The sequence below is a fragment of the Vespa velutina genome, chromosome 4 (genome assembly GCF_912470025.1).
Source record: "Vespa velutina chromosome 4, iVesVel2.1, whole genome shotgun sequence".
NCBI lineage: Eukaryota > Metazoa > Arthropoda > Insecta > Hymenoptera > Vespidae > Vespa > Vespa velutina.
Genome location: NC_062191.1, coordinates 10654093 through 10671987, shown reverse-complemented (window position 1 = coordinate 10671987; position 17895 = coordinate 10654093). Strand labels below are relative to the sequence as shown.

Here is a 17895-nt window from a genome sequence, read left to right as displayed (position 1 = left end):
ATTTCAAAAACATCAGTTCAGTGCCATTTTTTTTTATTCGCAATATCAATGATACAAGTGTAATGAATTTAATTAATATTTCACGTTGCATCAAAAGAAGAGGTTTTGCATATTAGTGCCCATATATTAAAATGTATGTTACTTTAATAACTTTGTTCATTTCATTAATATGATCTATTTTATAACATTTTAAGTTTGATTCACAAAACTTTTCAATATTTATAAGAATAACATTAGATATTATAATTTACATAAAGTATGTGTAAAAAATGATAGTTCTTTTACAATACAATTATAATACAGTAAAAAATATCTATAACAGTTTATTTTACTTCAATGTAATGTAAAGTGTCTTACTTCGATTATTTTGTAATTAAGTTATTCAGACTTAGTTTTTATATCTTCCCGATAATGCAAAAATACTAAAGAAAATAGGAATACACCTCCCATCATTGAAAAAGCACTGACATAGTATGGGAATGCACTTGGAATAAATCGTTCATATTGCGTGTGCTGTAAAGGACGAACAGACACCTGAGTTGTACTATATAAGTGCGTCAAACCCATACGAGTATAATCTACTTTAAATTGATATACTCCATATACATCAGGAATCTTAAATCTTGCTTCATAGTGCCCTTTGCCAGTTGGTTTCATAGTCATGCGAACGAACGGATCAATCCGCACAAATTCTAGTTGTAGGTCATTTGTTTCATAAGGAACCCATTTATCACCAGACAATTTCTCTACATCAATGGAATACACAACATCATCTTTTACTGTATAGGCTGGAGGAGGCTGTGTTTCTCCAACTTTGTGATGGTGAACAGCAGAGACTCGTATTACACCGTTTTCTTTAAAAACCCATTGAGTCATAGCTTTAGCCACTGCTTCATTTCCTGATTTTTCATATTTTTGATCACCTAAATATACAGTTTTATTTTATATTCGAATAAATATTTTAGTGCATGTATGTAAAAATTTCTATTACCTTGTACTTTTTGAACTGATTTCGTAAATGCTTCGTCACTAAAGAAGAAGAGCGAACCAGAAAATAAAACTCTAGCATTGTTCCTGGCTTGCAGAGCTCCAATTAATAAAGTATTTTTACCAACAGCATGGGGATATTCTTTAATTGGATTATTCGGATTATAAGAATAGGCAGAATTAGCTGCAGTTAATAAACGAAGTAATAAAGGATTATTAGCATCTGCTATTAATCCTGTTCCTTCATATAATAATGGAGGAATTTTTTTACTTCCTACAATAACGGAAGCATCAATTAAATTAGTTGGATTAGCTACTATCATGGTATGATAACCACTATCAGAAACATCATAATTCATATGATCAATAACAGAAGCCCCTTCTTCATCAATTTCAAAACCACATTCTGATGCCAGTTCACGTAATGCATCTCCTGATTGTGAAGATCCAGCAACCAATACATTTCCACCTCCGTCGATAAAATCTGTAATAGCATCTACGCTTAAAGAACCACCAAATTCTTCTATGGATGGTGCGAATATAATTAAATGTTGATATAGATATTCTCCATACTTTGAAAGTTGTAAATTAGCATCATCAGCTAATTTAAATATTAAACTATATCCACCATCTGTAATTACAAATTTATAGATCAAATTATCGAAAAAATGCATTTTATTTTAAATGTAACATTTTTTTTATAGATATTATTTAAATTTCTTTCATATAGAAGGTAATAGAAAAATTGGTCATAACTGTCAATAAAAAAAATAAGTCTATTCACATACCTTGTAACGTTCTGAAAAATATGGAATGTGTTTCTTTAATTGCAAGATTGTCAAGCAATACTAGAGTTGGTCCACCGGCATTCGCAAAAGCGAAAATACAGAGAAAAGATAAATATTTAAACGTTAAATTCATTTTGGTTATCACCTATTGCCACGAGACACGACCAGTGTGTCGTGCTAAAACGCGTAGGGAATTTTGTTCACGTTTAAAGAAGAAACAAAATCTCAAGTAAAAATTTGTGCTGATCGAAGCTCTACCTAGTAGTAAATTTCAAAAGTTGAGCTTATAATAAAAAAGTAATAATAATGAAATGTAAAGAGTATTATAAAATGCTATGTCGAAAGAGGCTGCTGTATATTGTCGATAATATGGAGATAGAATAGGAGAGCTCGATGTTTACTCTTCGAAATATAGCGGAGTATTAACTTGTTATCTATCGAAATCATTTTCATCACTCATTAAATTCAAATTTAATTCATTTAAAGATTATTCATCACAGATTAAATTCAAAATTTTTATTTATTTGTCATTATATACATTACTTAAGCATAATGAACATATTTTTGATTATCATTTTTATTTTCCGTTGCTTAATAATCTTCGTTAATTTATTTTGTATATTTATTTCTTGCTGTATATAATTGTATTATTTAAATGTTTGACCTTCATCTTCTTTAATATGATTTTTTATCCAATCTAGGTAACTGAATACACGAGTAAAAACATCCGGTCGATTTTTTGCACATGGAATACCCCAAGAAACAATTCCGACTTGTTCATCTCCGTCGATAAGAGGACCACCAGAATCACCCTGTATATTATTGAGTACATATATATTATTAGTAAATATTATTTTAAATATTTATTAATCGTTTTTTTAATAGTATTATACAAAAAAAATTCAAAAGTACATACATGACAAGCACCTTCTCCATATTGATTTAAGGTACAAATGTTTGTGTCGGAAACAGGAATTCCAGCAATTATTACCATTGTAGCACACTTTTTTTGATCAATAACTTTTAATTTGATCTGTTGAAGTTCGTTCGGTGAATTTCCAGGATACTAAAATGTGTTGGTATTATAATATACATAGATGACTTTTTTGTACAAATGTATATTTTTTAAATTATAAAATTACTATAGTATAATATATACTTACACTTGTTCTACCCCAACCCGATAATGTAACATAACTATCAATTTTTTGATAATTCTCTGTCGGTAAGTTAATTGGTTTTATTTTGTCGGTAAATTCGATGTCCTTATCAACTTTAATTAATCCGATATCATTTTTTATTTTTCTTGGATTATATTCTTCGTGAGCTATTGTCATATTTGCTTGGTACAGGTCACCACCTTTGTCTAAGGTATTGGTTCCTAATACAATGGCTATACGGCTAGCATCCAATCTATTTTCATTTAGTTAATGATATAATTATAAATTGAATAATATTTCTATGTTGGTTCATTCATGAAGTTCTTTCATTTTAATAGTAGAATGCGCTACTAGTAGAATTTTCGATTCATTATGAATACTATGAATATTTCTCGTAACTTACCCAGCAAGACAATGAGCCGCGGTAAGGATCCATCGTTTATTTAAAATGGAACCTCCGCAGAAGTGTTTTTTTTTTATACGAAGAGAAGCTTGATGTGGAAATTGTCCTTCTTCTGCAGCCGAACCACCAACAATTTTAGGAACTGACGAATCAGTTGCTTAAAAAAAAAAATTATTAAAGCTTTTTTCTTTTGCAATATTAATCACTATTTTATATAGAATATAGTGTAGCTCACCAATCGCATCGTACATAGTGATTACACTATAAATATAAAGAAATACCAACATTTTGAATGCAATCAAGTCAAAATACGTCTACTAAACTTTATTTTCTACTATACTACAAAATTTTCTCGCAACTTATATATATATATATGTAACTTATATATATGTATATATATATATATATATATATATATATATATATATATATATATATATATATATATAAGCGTTAGGTTTCTAACGTTACATGTATTGAATATCAACTCATAAAAAAGAGTATTTAAATTTGGGTCAGATATAAGTGATAGAAAATTACATCTGAAATGTATCTCACGTGCATTGAGATAACTGAAAGATATACTGGTGGTGTATTACTTATTTTACCGGAAGAGTATTATCATGAGGTCAAAGAATACTATTTGCAAAAAAAGAAAAAGGTAGCGTTTAATATAACAATACTTGGGAAGTAGTACAGCAACTAATAAATTAAATAGTTAAATTACAATATTATAATTATTGATCGTTTCAAACATTTATACGGATGGGAAAATAATATATGAAAATTGTGATATTTAATTTGTTACTTATGATTATAATTGTTTATTATTATCGTATATTTGAATTGTTGCAATTGTTATATATTATTGTATACTATATATCTATACAACTTAATTATTTAGACAATTATTTTATTATACTTTTAATATTTTTATCAGATATGAAAATTAAGTTTCTAGTGCCATCTTTAGTCATTTAGTGAATTTAACTACTAGAATCAATTGCTAGTTGAATTTCCAAACCTTCCGTATTACAATGATTATTTTTATGAGGTACTGTTTTCGATATAAATATATTATATTTAATTTCACAGATTATATTGTTTAAAATAATACGCATTTTTGTGATTTTTATACTTTCGGACGGAAAGATCATAACCTAAAAAGTTCTGTCTTCTGGTGACAGCAGTGCTGAGTATACGTCTGCTTTAACAACGTGTTAACTGTGCAGATGCGGCATTTTACAAACATTCGCCGTATAAAGTATTAATTAATTTTAATAAACAATGACTGCAGAAACTGTAGAAATCGAAGCATTGTCCATAAATGGAACTGACGACGAAGAAGATGTTGTAACACCGTGGAATGTTACGAGTAAAAATGATACTGGAATTGATTATGATAAATTAATAAGTAAGTTGTGAATTATGTATTTCATGTGATAAGAAGATTTATAATTAGAATTTTTTAATCACTCGACATTACTAAATTTTTATAAGTATGTTTTTGTAAAATTTTTCGGTTTTGTCAATTTTATATTGAAATATTCCTATTGTTTCAGAGAGATTTGGAAGTTCCAAAGTAGATGATGAATTAATAACTAGATTTGAAAAGATTACACAAAAAAGGCCTCATCATTTTTTAAGAAGAGGAATATTTTTTTCGCACCGTGATATGCACACTATATTAAATCTTTATGAACAAGGAAAACTGTTCTACCTTTATACGGGTAGAGGTCCTAGTTCAGATTCTATGCATTTAGGCCATTTAATACCATTTATGTTTTGCAAATGGTTACAAGATGTCTTTGATGTTCCTTTGGTGATACAATTGACGGATGATGAAAAAGCTATATGGAAAAACATAGATATAGAAAGTGCTATTAAGTTAGCGTATAATAATGCAAAAGATATTATTGCTTGCGGCTTTAATCCAGCTAAAACATTTATCTTTTCAAATTTAGAACACATTGGAAATAATCCAGCTTTTTATCAAAATATGATTAGGATACAACGTTCTGTTACATACAATCAAGTGAAAGGTATATTTGGCTTTGGTGATAGTGATCCTATTGGAAAAATTGCCTTTCCGCCAACTCAGGCTGCTCCGGCAATCTCTGGAACATTTCCTTTTATTTTTCAAAATAAGAAAGTTGCCTGTTTGATACCATGTGCTATAGATCAAGATCCATACTTTCGGATGACAAGAGATGTAATGCCTAAAATTGGATATCCTAAACCTGCTTTGTTACACTCCACTTTTTTCCCAGCGTTGCAAGGTTCTAAAACAAAAATGTCTGCAAGTGATAGCAACACAGCAGTATTTCTAACAGACACACCCAAGCAAATAAAGAATAAAATTAATAAGTATGCATTTTCTGGTGGGCAAGCCACTATAGAAGAACACAGACGACTAGGTGGAAATTGTGAAGTAGATGTATCCTATCAATGGCTACGATTTTTCTTAGAAGATGATGAAAAATTAAAAAAAATCAGAGAAGTAAGTTTTTCCTCATAAATAACTTTATTGTTTTACAATTTCCGAATAATCATACGATTTAAATATTTCTAGGGATACACTAGCGGACAGATTCTCTCAGGAGAAATAAAAAAAGAGTTAATCGAAGTATTACAACCTCTCGTTGTTAAACATCAAGAAGCTAGAAGTAAAATAACAGATGAAATTTTAAAGGAATTCATGACTCCGCGAGATTTATGTTTTATAAGTAAAACTTAACTCTTAGACAACTAGAACATTTGCACGAAATGTCCTTATTCGCAAGCTGTATTAAATTATTGTTAACTTTTAATTAATTTACCATTAAGCAGCATATGTGTAGAGGCGTCTTTATACAGTATCTGGGCCTTAAGGAAGTTTTCAATGTTAATAAAATTAATTTAATTTTTCGATGATCCACGTTTATTCATAAAACCCATGCTGTTAATCTTTTCCTTTTACGTGACTACAGATATATGTATGTAACCCCAATATATAGATAGATTACGATATCGTAAGTTAAGAAGTAAGTAATCTCAAATGAAATTTTATGAAAGATTACGATTTTTAGTTGTAGAAATGTGAAACATATGTTTCATCTTAAATGTTCGAAATATAGCTACGATAGAAAATATCGTAGCACGAAAAACTTCCATCCTTCCGTTAGCAAACGATTCAGCCAAGAAGCTTTTCAATTGGATGGATTCAGCCGCAAGAAAACATTTTGGTGGTACGAGGAATGGGGATCTTCTATGAGGATGTAGATCAAGTAAAGTCAGCGATGTGAAGATATCTCAACGGAAATTCGATGATATAGTATGTTGGTGTTGGGTGGATGGAAAAACTAGGATTGGAGGAAATAGAAGAAGAGGAGAAGGAGAGATAAAGAGAGGGCAAGGAAATGCAAATGGAGAAGTCCAGTGTTTCCAGCACTCTTCGAAAATTGCGTAGCAGAGCCAGCATTTTATATCAAACAGTTCAATGTTTGCCGAGTAACCAGAGCCAATTTTGTTCGATAGTTATTTTCCGTGCCAACCCTTTTTCCAAGCTTTATGTTGATATTATTCTCAGACCTTCGGATAATAACGAACTTATCGAGTATTATTTATATTGAAAGGCTTATAAACCAATCGAATGTGGAAAAGATCGAATAATAATCGGCCCTCTCCATATGTATTTATGTATCTACTACATAGTATGTATATATATACACACATATATATATATATATACATATATACATATATATACATATACATACGTACATATATATAAACATTATATATATACACACACACATCTGTGGGTGTAAAGATACATCGAAGAGTATTTCTTTTTTGTTCTTTGTGTATTCTATGGAGACGAATAAATATTTATATCATTTTTATCGAGGGGGTTGTGGAAAAGAACGAGCTTTGTAATAACGCTGAGACTGAAGGCCAGCAAGTGACAGAGAAACAATGGCTAAAAGGATTTCGCAATAAAGTCATCCCCGACTATCTTTATTACTAGCAAAGCGTATATTCATCGCAAAAGATTCTATGGAAAATCTTTACCATGAGAGTTTGCGTTAATATTACGTATATACATATGTGTCACAAGAGATCGTAAAAGTATGTAAAATCGAGATAATTATATTTTTTTTAGTGCATCGTTCTATTCGGTAAGTACATACACACACACACATATATATATATATATATGATACTATTTCATATGTTTAAATCTGTTTTATTTCTTTCAGTTATCCTTTTTCAAAACGCTGAGTCCCGATTTATGTGAATACTTCTCGCGAGAAAACGTACGACGACCATGTTACGGGAATATTTTTTACGGTAGAGAAAGAATAAAACTTATATAATTTCTCAGAAGTAACCGCGTCTCTCTCTTGGCTGTACTCCTCCCGAGGCAGTCGTTATAGTTACACCGTATATTCTCTTGAAACAATGGCGTGGTGGCAAAACAAAGGGATAAGCGAGAAAAAAGGTCAAAGACGAGACCGGTGAAATATAATAATACTCGCGGAGCGAGAAAGCTCGCGTTTCATCGTAGCGGTTTAACCCTCTCTCTATATATACATGTACAGGGTGAGTTTTTTGAATTGAAATATCTAAATATCTCGATAACAACGTATTAAAAAAAAGTTTGAAACAAAAGTTGTTTTATTTTGTTTTATTTAACAAACATAACAGCATTATTTATTTTTGATATTGTGAACGTTTTCATGATTATTTGAAGGTCAACTTTATATTTTTATGTGGAAATCTATAATATTTGAAATGGAATCTTAGTTCAAGTAAAAAAATGAACAGTTTTTATCTAAAACATTTTTTTATATTGTCTCTATTTTCTACGATCTTTAACATTGTTTAAATAAAAAACTATGGCAAGTAAAAATATAAAAGAGAATAGATATCTTTTTGTAGAAAAATATTAATAAATATTCAAAATGCCGGCCATTAATTTCGATACACAAGACAGGATAGGACTAGGCACGACAACAGGATAAGGTCGACTACGCTCAGGTTGGCTCGGGTCAGTTATTCCGATCGGTCAGTGGTCGATATCGATTATTTTCTAAACGATGCATAGTAGTAATTTTTTATCAAATATGATTTTGATTGGGAATGATCTTTACTATATAAATGTGCAAGAAAATTATAAGTATCTATTTAAAAATACTATATTCACTTTCATAACTGTAAAAGGTCATGAGTAAAAAAGAGATGTTTATGTGCATTTTGTAGCTGAATTTTTTTTAATCTGTTTTATTTCTTTCAGTTATTTTTTTCCAAAACGTTGAGTCCCGATTTATGTGAATACTTCTAGCGAGAGAACGTACAATGACCATATACGGGAATATTTTTTAAGAACCATGCGAATTTTTTCTAATAAACTTTCTCGTAATTTCAACCAGTTGTGAGATATTTGAATATCTATGGATAGACACCCTGTATATATTTACATCTCTCTCGCTCCATCCCTCATTCTTACACTTTGTCTCTCTCTTTTTTTTCTATTCGTGGAATAATTTCGGAGATACTGACAATAAGTTAAAAGAGCTGTTTCGAGGGTGAATGCGTAGAGCACGTCGACGTCTCTATATCGTAAATTATTTTCTTCTCGGACGTGTATCCGTGTAGCGATAAATTCAGGATATCATTTTTCGACGTTGTTCTATGATTTATTCGACATAGCCATCGTCATCGTGAACTCCAGATTCTATTTTCCAATCGTGATATATATATATATACAATATAGTTTTAAATCAGTATATCTATATTTTTTTTAGACGAATCATTGCTTTTTATTTTTTCCTAACGAAATGTTCTGAAATTGTAAACAAATTTTGAGAAGGAAAAATATCCTTTTAATGTATATAACAATTAAAAATCTGGGTATTTCATAAATAAGATGAATTCTTAAGCTCTTCATATCAGTTTCTACTATATTCCGAATATTTGTTTCTTTCTGTGTTGATAAATGCTTAGAATACAAGCATATTTTTTATTCACTGAGTGAATGATTCCGTCCAATAAAAGAAAATATTCTTTTACGGTCTTCCCACGATAGCACGTGCTCAAGGCGGGAAAGAACATCTCATCCCCTATTAGCCCAAATTTCAGTGCGTGGCGTTTAGTTATATTGTAGGTAGTGGTATAGCGATGTGTTACGTTTTCGTAACCCTTACCAAATGCGATCCTCGACGGTTTAATGTTCCTGGATTTGCCTTGGGTAGTTGTAAGGATGATACATCTATGGTATACATTAAGCTACTGTGTTTGGCTTTTCTATTAGGCTAATCAAGACCGTGACTGTGAATACACGGAGTAGATGCTATGTATGGAGAGGAATATGGTTTGGAAGAAGGACTCTCACCTTCCCCCTTTACACTCCCATCATACACCCTCTTGATACCCTCTTTGCACCCTGTACGTCGTCTCTGTCTTGTCTATGTGCTACCATGGTCGCGTATCCATGGCGAAATCGATGCCCTCACGAGAATAGTGTTGAAGCAAGCCTGAGTGAGAGGGTGAGGGAGGTAGGGAGAGAGAGAGAGAGAGAGAGAGAGAGAGAGAGAGAGAGAGAGAGAGAGAGAGAGAGAGAGGATAACGTGAACATGTCGATATCTCAACTAACATCGAGGATACGCACGCGGAATCCAGCGACGTCAAACCTTTGCTCTTGTATATCGACGCTATGTCGTTCAGGTACATGCAACTCAGCTTCGTTTTATTCCGATGCCGTTCGTGCGATTGACGTGCTACAATGATGACTTTACCTACCTCTGAGAGTCAGATTATTCGATCTACACATGTATATATATATGTATACGGAAGTATATAGGGTGGATGTAAATGATTAATATAAATTTTATGAGGCTGATTAGAATTTGTTTGAAAAAAGATGTATGGTGATAGAGATAATTGCGGTATGTGACTATCTTTACTTATATTTTTTTGAAAATATTAAGTATTTAATTATTAAATTATCGAGGAAATGATTATTAAAATATTTTCAAGATTGCAGTTTATTTATAAATTTTACCACGAATTAAACGAAATAAAATTAGAGCAAATTTTCAAAATGCACAACCAATGAAAATTTTCAAGCAATTAATATTCATTTACTTACGTGTTACACAGTTCACCCTATATATTTGCTTTCGATAATTCCATAATAACGACGAATACGCCTTAAACAACATGTTCCCCCCCTTTCTCTCTCTCTTTCTCCCTCTCTTTCTCTCTTCGTTCGCATTACAAAATATTGTTCATGATGGGTTGAGCAACAGCAATAAAATGAATTTCACCTCAGCGAAATACCCGAGCATTTGATTATTCGAACAATTCCTGGTATCGTCGTTTTTGTTTCCCTTAACATAATGCAAATAGTCATTATCGTTGATTTTTACGGATGTGCCTGTATTTCCATGTAATTTCATATTTCCGCGAATAAATTCGCAAAGTTGAAGGTCGCGAGAATTTAATTCGTTTCATCGACGTGTGAAATCTGGCGGCATTTTTTCAACTCGCACGAAACGATTTTCACACGTTTTCAGAGGATTCAAATCGAGCGTGGTTGAATTTTATTACTATTAAAATATTAACGTTCAGGATTAAAACGTGAAAATATGTGTGTACACATACGCACGCACACATTCACACACACACATGCGAATTAAAAAAACACGAGAGAAATATTAATCGTTGATGGCACGAACTCTCGTATTAAAGTCATTATCTTTTAACGAAAATGACGCTCTTGTTCCGTGTTAATCTGAATCAACGTGTATTTTAAAAGTTACGTTCGTTTCAATGTTTATCTTCTCAACGCTTTCACGAGACATGTTTCTTTTTCTTTTTTCTTTTCATTATTTTTTTCTTAGAGTATCTCGTGACTATTTTGCTTGAGTCAGGACGTTCCTTACTCGGTATAGAAGTCAAATAGAACAGAGGACCGAGAAAGGATAGTAACAAGAGAAAGGAAGAAGTAGAGCGTGAGAAAGAGAAAGAGAAAGAGAGAGAGAGAGATAGAGGGAGAGGAAGCGGGAGAGATAGATGTAACATTCCAAGGACATTCCTAGAAATTCGCGGGACTTAGAAAATTTGTAACTTTATAACTTTGGCAATTTCGGTACGCTCAACGGCCACGACGAGAAAGTATTAAGTAGGGTGATGTATGTCAGCAATATACTTAAGGCGAATGTCCGTTGGGATTTTAAAGCTGACACTTTGGATCAACGTTCTTCCACGAGAGGTCTTTCAGGACTTTGCTCGCGTAATAAGGCAGGGATATTTTTAAGAGCGTAAAAATGTGAATCATTATGCTTCATTTCGATCTCATGTTTCGACCTATTTTCTATCTACATTTATTTTATTCCCTACTCAAGAGTGAAAAAAGAGATCCTCTTCGTAGAACTAAAACGTAACTTTTTCGATGTTAGTTGAATTTAATTTTATAATATTACAAAAATAAGAGAGAGAGTGAGAGAGAGAGAGAGAGAGAGAGAGAGAGAGAGAGATTGAGAGAAAAATGCAATGTTAGAGATTATAATCGTTGATGAATAGATAAGGAAGGTAACGATGCTTCAGATTAGCATAAGGGCTTATAACTACCCAAGGACACATCGTTTGAGGAACCGATCCAAATGAGATAAGGATACCGTTAACAAATCTTTTCTCAAATCGTGAATAAAAGAGAAACGAACATAAACGGATGGTAGTTTTTTCTCTCTCTCTTTTTCCCTCGTATCGTTTATGACCGATTATAAATTTTTCCCGCTATAAAAGCTAAAGGGTTGGGATTTTATAATGGAAGATATATACCACTGATAAGTTTCTCAAATTAAAAAGTAAACGCGCGCGGCCGTGGGTCGAGCCTAATGAATCTCGTCGTTTAAGGACTTTAATTATCGTAGCGCATACATTTTAAAGGCTTGATTATCATAGTTCTCCGCATCGAACAAATACGTACATATATTGCGGACTAATTTTTCAACATATTTATAGAACGTAAGTATGTATGTATATATGTACGTATATAGACTTATAATAGTTAACGACAATTTGCAAATGGTGTCAAAAATGTTAGTGAGATAAAAAATTCATACATACATAGGTATGTATACATACATAGATACATATATGTATATTTTGGATAAAATGTTCGGTGGAAAAGTTGGAATTATTTCGAAATTGTATGAGGTGAGAGATTTGTACACGAGAGAAAATGGTGAGAGAAAGAGAGATAGAGAAAGAAAAAGAGAAAGAAAGAGAGAGAGAGAGAGAGAGAGAGAGAGAGAGAAAATAAAAAAATAAAAAATATATGATAGGAAACAAGAGCTCACGATACATCTCATTGCGAGGCGGTTTTATCTTCTTCGTTTTGACGATCGACTTTATCGGAAGTTCAAAATAAAATAATATTTTCGTTGGATACGTGCGTTTTTCGTTTTTCCAGTAATTGGCAGCGACGATGTACGCTTTCACAATGACTGGACGTTATTGCGTGGATACTTCACGCTCGATTTTCGAGTGTCAATTAAAATATGTGATGGGAAATGTCGAAACAATGCATCTGCCAGTTAACTGTACCCACGAGAATATCGAGCCTCGATCGAGCTATCGACCAACACGAGCAGACGACTGCATTTTACTTCTCTCTCTCTCTATCTCTCTTTTACTTTTTCCGCTATTTCTTTTAAAATCAAGTTTGTTTTTTAACACATTGAACCATCATTTTGAACGCAATGTTAAAGCACGTTGTGATTTTAATAAATCAGTAACTGGAAGATGGAACATCGCTTGGTAAAGAGTAGTCGAGAGTATAACAAAGTTTATATTTTGCTATGTAATTTCCAAAAATTGAAATATTAAGTTAGGCATGGTATCAGTTTATTTTTGTATATATATATATATATATATATATATATATATATATATATATATTTGTAAATTTTATCTAATTACTATTTTTTAAAAATAGAAAATGTAAAGAACACAAATCTAATATTATTAAAGAAGTAATTTTTTTTATGTTTGTATATTTGTATATTTGTTAATTATATTTTGAAAATATCCGAGCTTAAGAATTTTGATGAAATGGAGTGAATATTTTTGTGATAATGTATGTCCATTTTACATTTAGACTACCGCTTTTATTTATATTCTCTGTGATTTATAAATCATGACTATATAGTTATATATGCTAACATAAGAGCAGGGCTCCGTTGAAGAGCATACGTCACTACGATAGGTAAACAATACAAGGAATAAAACATCCGTTGTTTCTGTTTTAGTTATTCACGCAGTTTCGCATTAGCTACCGAACGCATTGCTTCTGTATGGTAGAGTGTAAAACATCCGAGAGAAAATACAGAAAATAACAAATACTTCCATGATATATTTTTATTTTATTCGACCTACACCCTCATTCATTGCAAATAAATTGTGTTTATACGATTTTAATATCCCTCAATTAGTACAAATAATCGAAGTTGTGGGTATTACAAAGTCAAATTTAATCGGTTATTGGACGTAACTTTTTCAAAGGAGAAGTTCGTTCACGAGACAATCCCTTATTCAGGTACGTTATTCACGTTCTATCAAAGGCACCGCTGATTTCAGGAGAGAGGAACCAGAAAGAAAGCAGAAGGTAAGCAGGCAGACAGGCAAGCAGTGAGCAGACAATCGAACAGGCAAGGTCGACAGTCATCGAAAAGGTTCCATGAATGGTTGTTTCTGAACGGACATGCGATAGCCGACGGTTCAGAAAAGAAAAGAGGTAGTGTAACAGAAGGATTCTCTTTCGATCCCTCTTCTATAGATCGTCGCGGCAGATCGTCATTCTCGATAAGAAGGATCTTAGTAATGTAGCTGTCTGGCCGTTTAATTAAGGAATCTCGAGAATATCGCTATTCACAATTTACGGTATACTTACAGTAAGATGAAACGTTCGGATATTTGGTTGAATCTAAACGATTCCAGATGGACAATTATGAGTACGAGATCAACGCTGTAGAGGACAATGATTTCTAATCGGCTTTCGAGGGTCCGTTTGTACAAGCCATGACCTATCAAATATGTTCTCCGTTAAGCGGAGCTAACTGGATAATTACTTTGGATATGATGCGATCGTTAACAGCTGACGTCTTGCGTACCGATGTCTTTCGCATAAATTTTGGAAGATCTCATAGCGAGATTGTTTATCGATAGTTCAACGATAAAGGTTGAGTTTCTTGATCGAACGTAAATTGATTTTTCTACTTTTTGCCGTGAACCGATTTTATCGAGTTTAACATCACGAAATATTACCGGCATATTTCTCTCCTCTTTCGTGATGGTTTAGAAACGGAAAGTGTCTGCTCGTTCGCCGAGAGCTTATCTCGTCTCTTCAAATTATTTTCCCATAATAAGCCTTTCATGACTTACCAAGCGTGGTATTGAAAGGGCAGTGATAGAGCGAGAGGGAGAAGGTGGGTGTAGGAGAGAGAGAAAGAAAGATAGCAGGTGGTAATATGGTAATAAGGTCTCGAACCTGTTTACGGTTATCTCTTCTCCTGATAGAGAAAAGGAGAGCATCCACGGATTTCAAACTGGTCGAACTGCTCTGGCAAGGCTGAACATTGTAAGAAATCTGATATGCTTTTCCGTTCTCTTTTAGTACATACATATAGGTATACATACATACTCACGTACGTAAGAAACGCGTTCGTTAATTAAAAATCAACGATCCGAGACACGATTAAGAATTGTAGAATGGATAAGATTACGAGAAATACTGATATTACATGACCAGTAGTATTTGAATATCGAGTATGCAAGAGAAGTTCGAATATCAATCTTGTTAAAGAGCAATGGATAGATCCCATAGATAAAAAAAGGAGTTCTCACTCATGCGGATACTTGAATTTCTCTTCAGTGAATCTTCAACAATATCCTACCTATGGCAATATGCTAGATAAGAAAGCACAGCGGCAAATATATCGGCATATTTATTTATTTTATATTTATTTTTCATCCTCAATCAAAAACGTTATCATAAAAGCAATTTCTGTCGACTCCGAAGGAAAATTCATTTTGTTTTAGACAGATATCCACATGCGTTTCGTATCATTATCAATTACAAAATTCTTTTGGCAATTTCTTTTTTTTTTCTACTTTTATTTCTCGTACGTGGTTCTAAACATTGCGAGCTTTGAAAACAAAGAAAAATTTCAAGATATACAACGAGATGCCTTTCTCGGACGAATAAAGTCGGTTAAAAAGAAAAATTACATAACGTAGGTACATACATATATTATGTGTGTCTACCTAGTACTATACACGTACATTGTGTATATGCGAATATGTATATGCATGTAGATATATAGGTATGCATATATATGTGTATATATATGTGTGTGTGTATATATATGTGATATATATATATATATATATATATATCACAATCGATTCGTGGCAAACCGATGAAAATAAATCGTCGAGTAATTCAACGATTACATTCAAATAAAAGTGGCCAATTTATCTTTGATAATCGATGTTTCGTGCGACCTAAAAACGGCTTTTAATTCAGCTTTTGTAACAACGTTATAGTTAACTTTTCAGTCGGCACTCACAGCGTTTTCTATAGCGATTCTCTCGAGTTACTACGTAAACTCGGGTCTATTTTAATCAAAATAGCTCCGACATTGGAGATTTTCAAGAGAGAAAGGCCGCTACTGATTATCCTTCCTAATGAGATTAGTACGCACGAAGGGAACAATGAGCTTAGAAAGTTTATCGATTTTTCGTTAAAAGCTACTTCTTTATAGACCAACTCCAATCATTTTTCCACGATCGAGTTTAACGCGATGAAGGTAGGTACATTTCTTATTTATCGTTATTCTCTTAAACTAGTCATCGATCGTTGTGATAGTGCCTTCGCTAGAGAATCGTGCTCGTTTTTCGACGTGAAATGCGAAAGTCGACAGCATTGGTACCGTACTCGAAACCAATACGTTTCGAGTGTCGAGAGTAGGTACGCGACAATGAAACATAAATCTTAGCGGAAAGGAGCAAATAGCAAGCGACGCTCGGCGACCTTAACAATGATATACAGTCTGTTTCTACGAGGGTCGGCATCCCCTCTCATTGTCACGATCACTAGTAGTACCGTCGTCGCTTATCCGAGATACAGCAGGGAAATAAATAATAAACTGTTGTGGCAGTTAAAGCTTAGAAAGAAAGATGCAAGCGAGTGTAAAACTCGACAATTTTTGTCGTTCTGTCTTTTGAAAAAACGTATAGCATCTTAAAAACTTGTTTGGTTATATGGTATGAATAATACCAATGATCGATATATTATTATTTATTTATGATTGACGTTATGACACCACAAAATAAACAATTTTTAGAAAGTAGTTTTTCATTTTTTCTTTCTCTTTTTTTTTTCAATACCACCGACTAATCTTGTACAGTCATAGAAATATGGTGGGACAAAATTTACTTGCTAGCTAGTTCAAAACTTCGTCGACGTCAAATCGAACTGGAACCGACACCGATGATATTCAAATCCGTGCTTGTGCAGAAAGCAACGGGTGTCGTGCCAGCTTTCGAATAGTAATCTCATAACTGTTTGTTCGGTCCGTAACACGGATTGCGATTCATGCGAGGAATTTCACGCATCATTCTAGCTTCTCTTTATTCACAGAGCGACGGCCTTGAACTCACGAAATCGTCATCAAAAGAGATGTATCGTATATGTATCTATGTAATTCATTAGACAAGCGAGAGACAAAGAAGGAAGGATATTTCGACATATAGAATGAAAGGGAATATTTTTTCTCTTCTTTTCCTCGAGTATCTGTTTGTTCCTGCCGACAACATTCTTAGGATTTCGATCGCATCAATTTGTAAGTTCTATTGGTCGTAAGGTGACGATGTTCATTTGCTCGTATGAATTTCATCTCGTGAAACAAAATTCTTTGCCTCTTGGAACTGCTAGTCGGAAAGATTATTATCGTTAATTTTATTTTCCTTTCGTTTACCTAACCACAGACACAGGCACATAAGCATACACACAGACACAAATTATATATCTCATATCGTTCCCGGAGGAGATAATCTTTCTGATTTATGATGAACGAGTTCGAAAAATCGACGATAGATCGTTGCATGTAAGATGTAAGATCGTAGGATGAATTAATATATTTTATCGTTTGATCTCGCAAAGGTAGCCCGCACGAATAACGATTCTGATGGTTCACGAGTCAAAGAAACGTTTAGGTACAAGCTCTGAGATGTGGTCGGCAAGAGCGTTTACGTGGATGACAGATGAATGCGTCGGTGAATTCAAACGAACGCCGATAACAAGGCCTCGATGTTTCGCCTCGAGGGAGCCCTTTCGAAGATGTTCGGTAATAAGACGATTAAGATTCCATGGAAGTCGTTTCAATAATTTCCGACTAATGAAGTCGAGAAACATGAAAATCACCGATCGTTCTGCTCCTTTCACTACCGATGTTTCAAAATACAAATCTCCCAGGGATGTCAAATTTTCTACACCTTTAACAGAACC

The 17895-nt window shown here is 33.0% G+C and overlaps 3 protein-coding genes across 3 annotated transcripts; 1 reads left to right on the top strand and 2 right to left on the bottom strand.

Moving 5' to 3' along the window:
* Positions 1-16: 16 nt before the first annotated feature.
* Positions 17-1994, bottom strand: LOC124948947 (dolichyl-diphosphooligosaccharide--protein glycosyltransferase 48 kDa subunit). The gene is made up of 3 exons (XM_047493322.1): positions 1776-1994; positions 992-1618; positions 17-923 (listed from the first exon to the last, which is right to left on the bottom strand). Exons 1-3 carry the CDS (start codon positions 1906-1908, stop codon positions 379-381), a joined length of 1305 nt encoding a protein of 434 aa, XP_047349278.1. The 5' UTR covers positions 1909-1994; the 3' UTR covers positions 17-378.
* Positions 1995-2134: 140 nt separating this feature from the next.
* On the bottom strand, positions 2135-3708 carry LOC124948949 (chymotrypsin-2-like). Its single transcript, XM_047493324.1, has 5 exons — positions 3574-3708; positions 3339-3495; positions 2939-3188; positions 2692-2841; positions 2135-2587 (listed from the first exon to the last, which is right to left on the bottom strand). The coding sequence occupies exons 1-5, from the start codon at positions 3623-3625 to the stop codon at positions 2423-2425; spliced, it is 774 nt and encodes a 257-aa protein (XP_047349280.1). The 5' UTR covers positions 3626-3708; the 3' UTR covers positions 2135-2422.
* A 757-nt stretch (positions 3709-4465) lies between these two features.
* LOC124948948 (tryptophan--tRNA ligase, cytoplasmic) lies at positions 4466-6251 on the top strand. Its single transcript, XM_047493323.1, has 3 exons — positions 4466-4752; positions 4901-5838; positions 5911-6251. Exons 1-3 carry the CDS (start codon positions 4626-4628, stop codon positions 6073-6075), a joined length of 1230 nt encoding a protein of 409 aa, XP_047349279.1. The 5' UTR covers positions 4466-4625; the 3' UTR covers positions 6076-6251.
* Positions 6252-17895: the final 11644 nt, after the last annotated feature.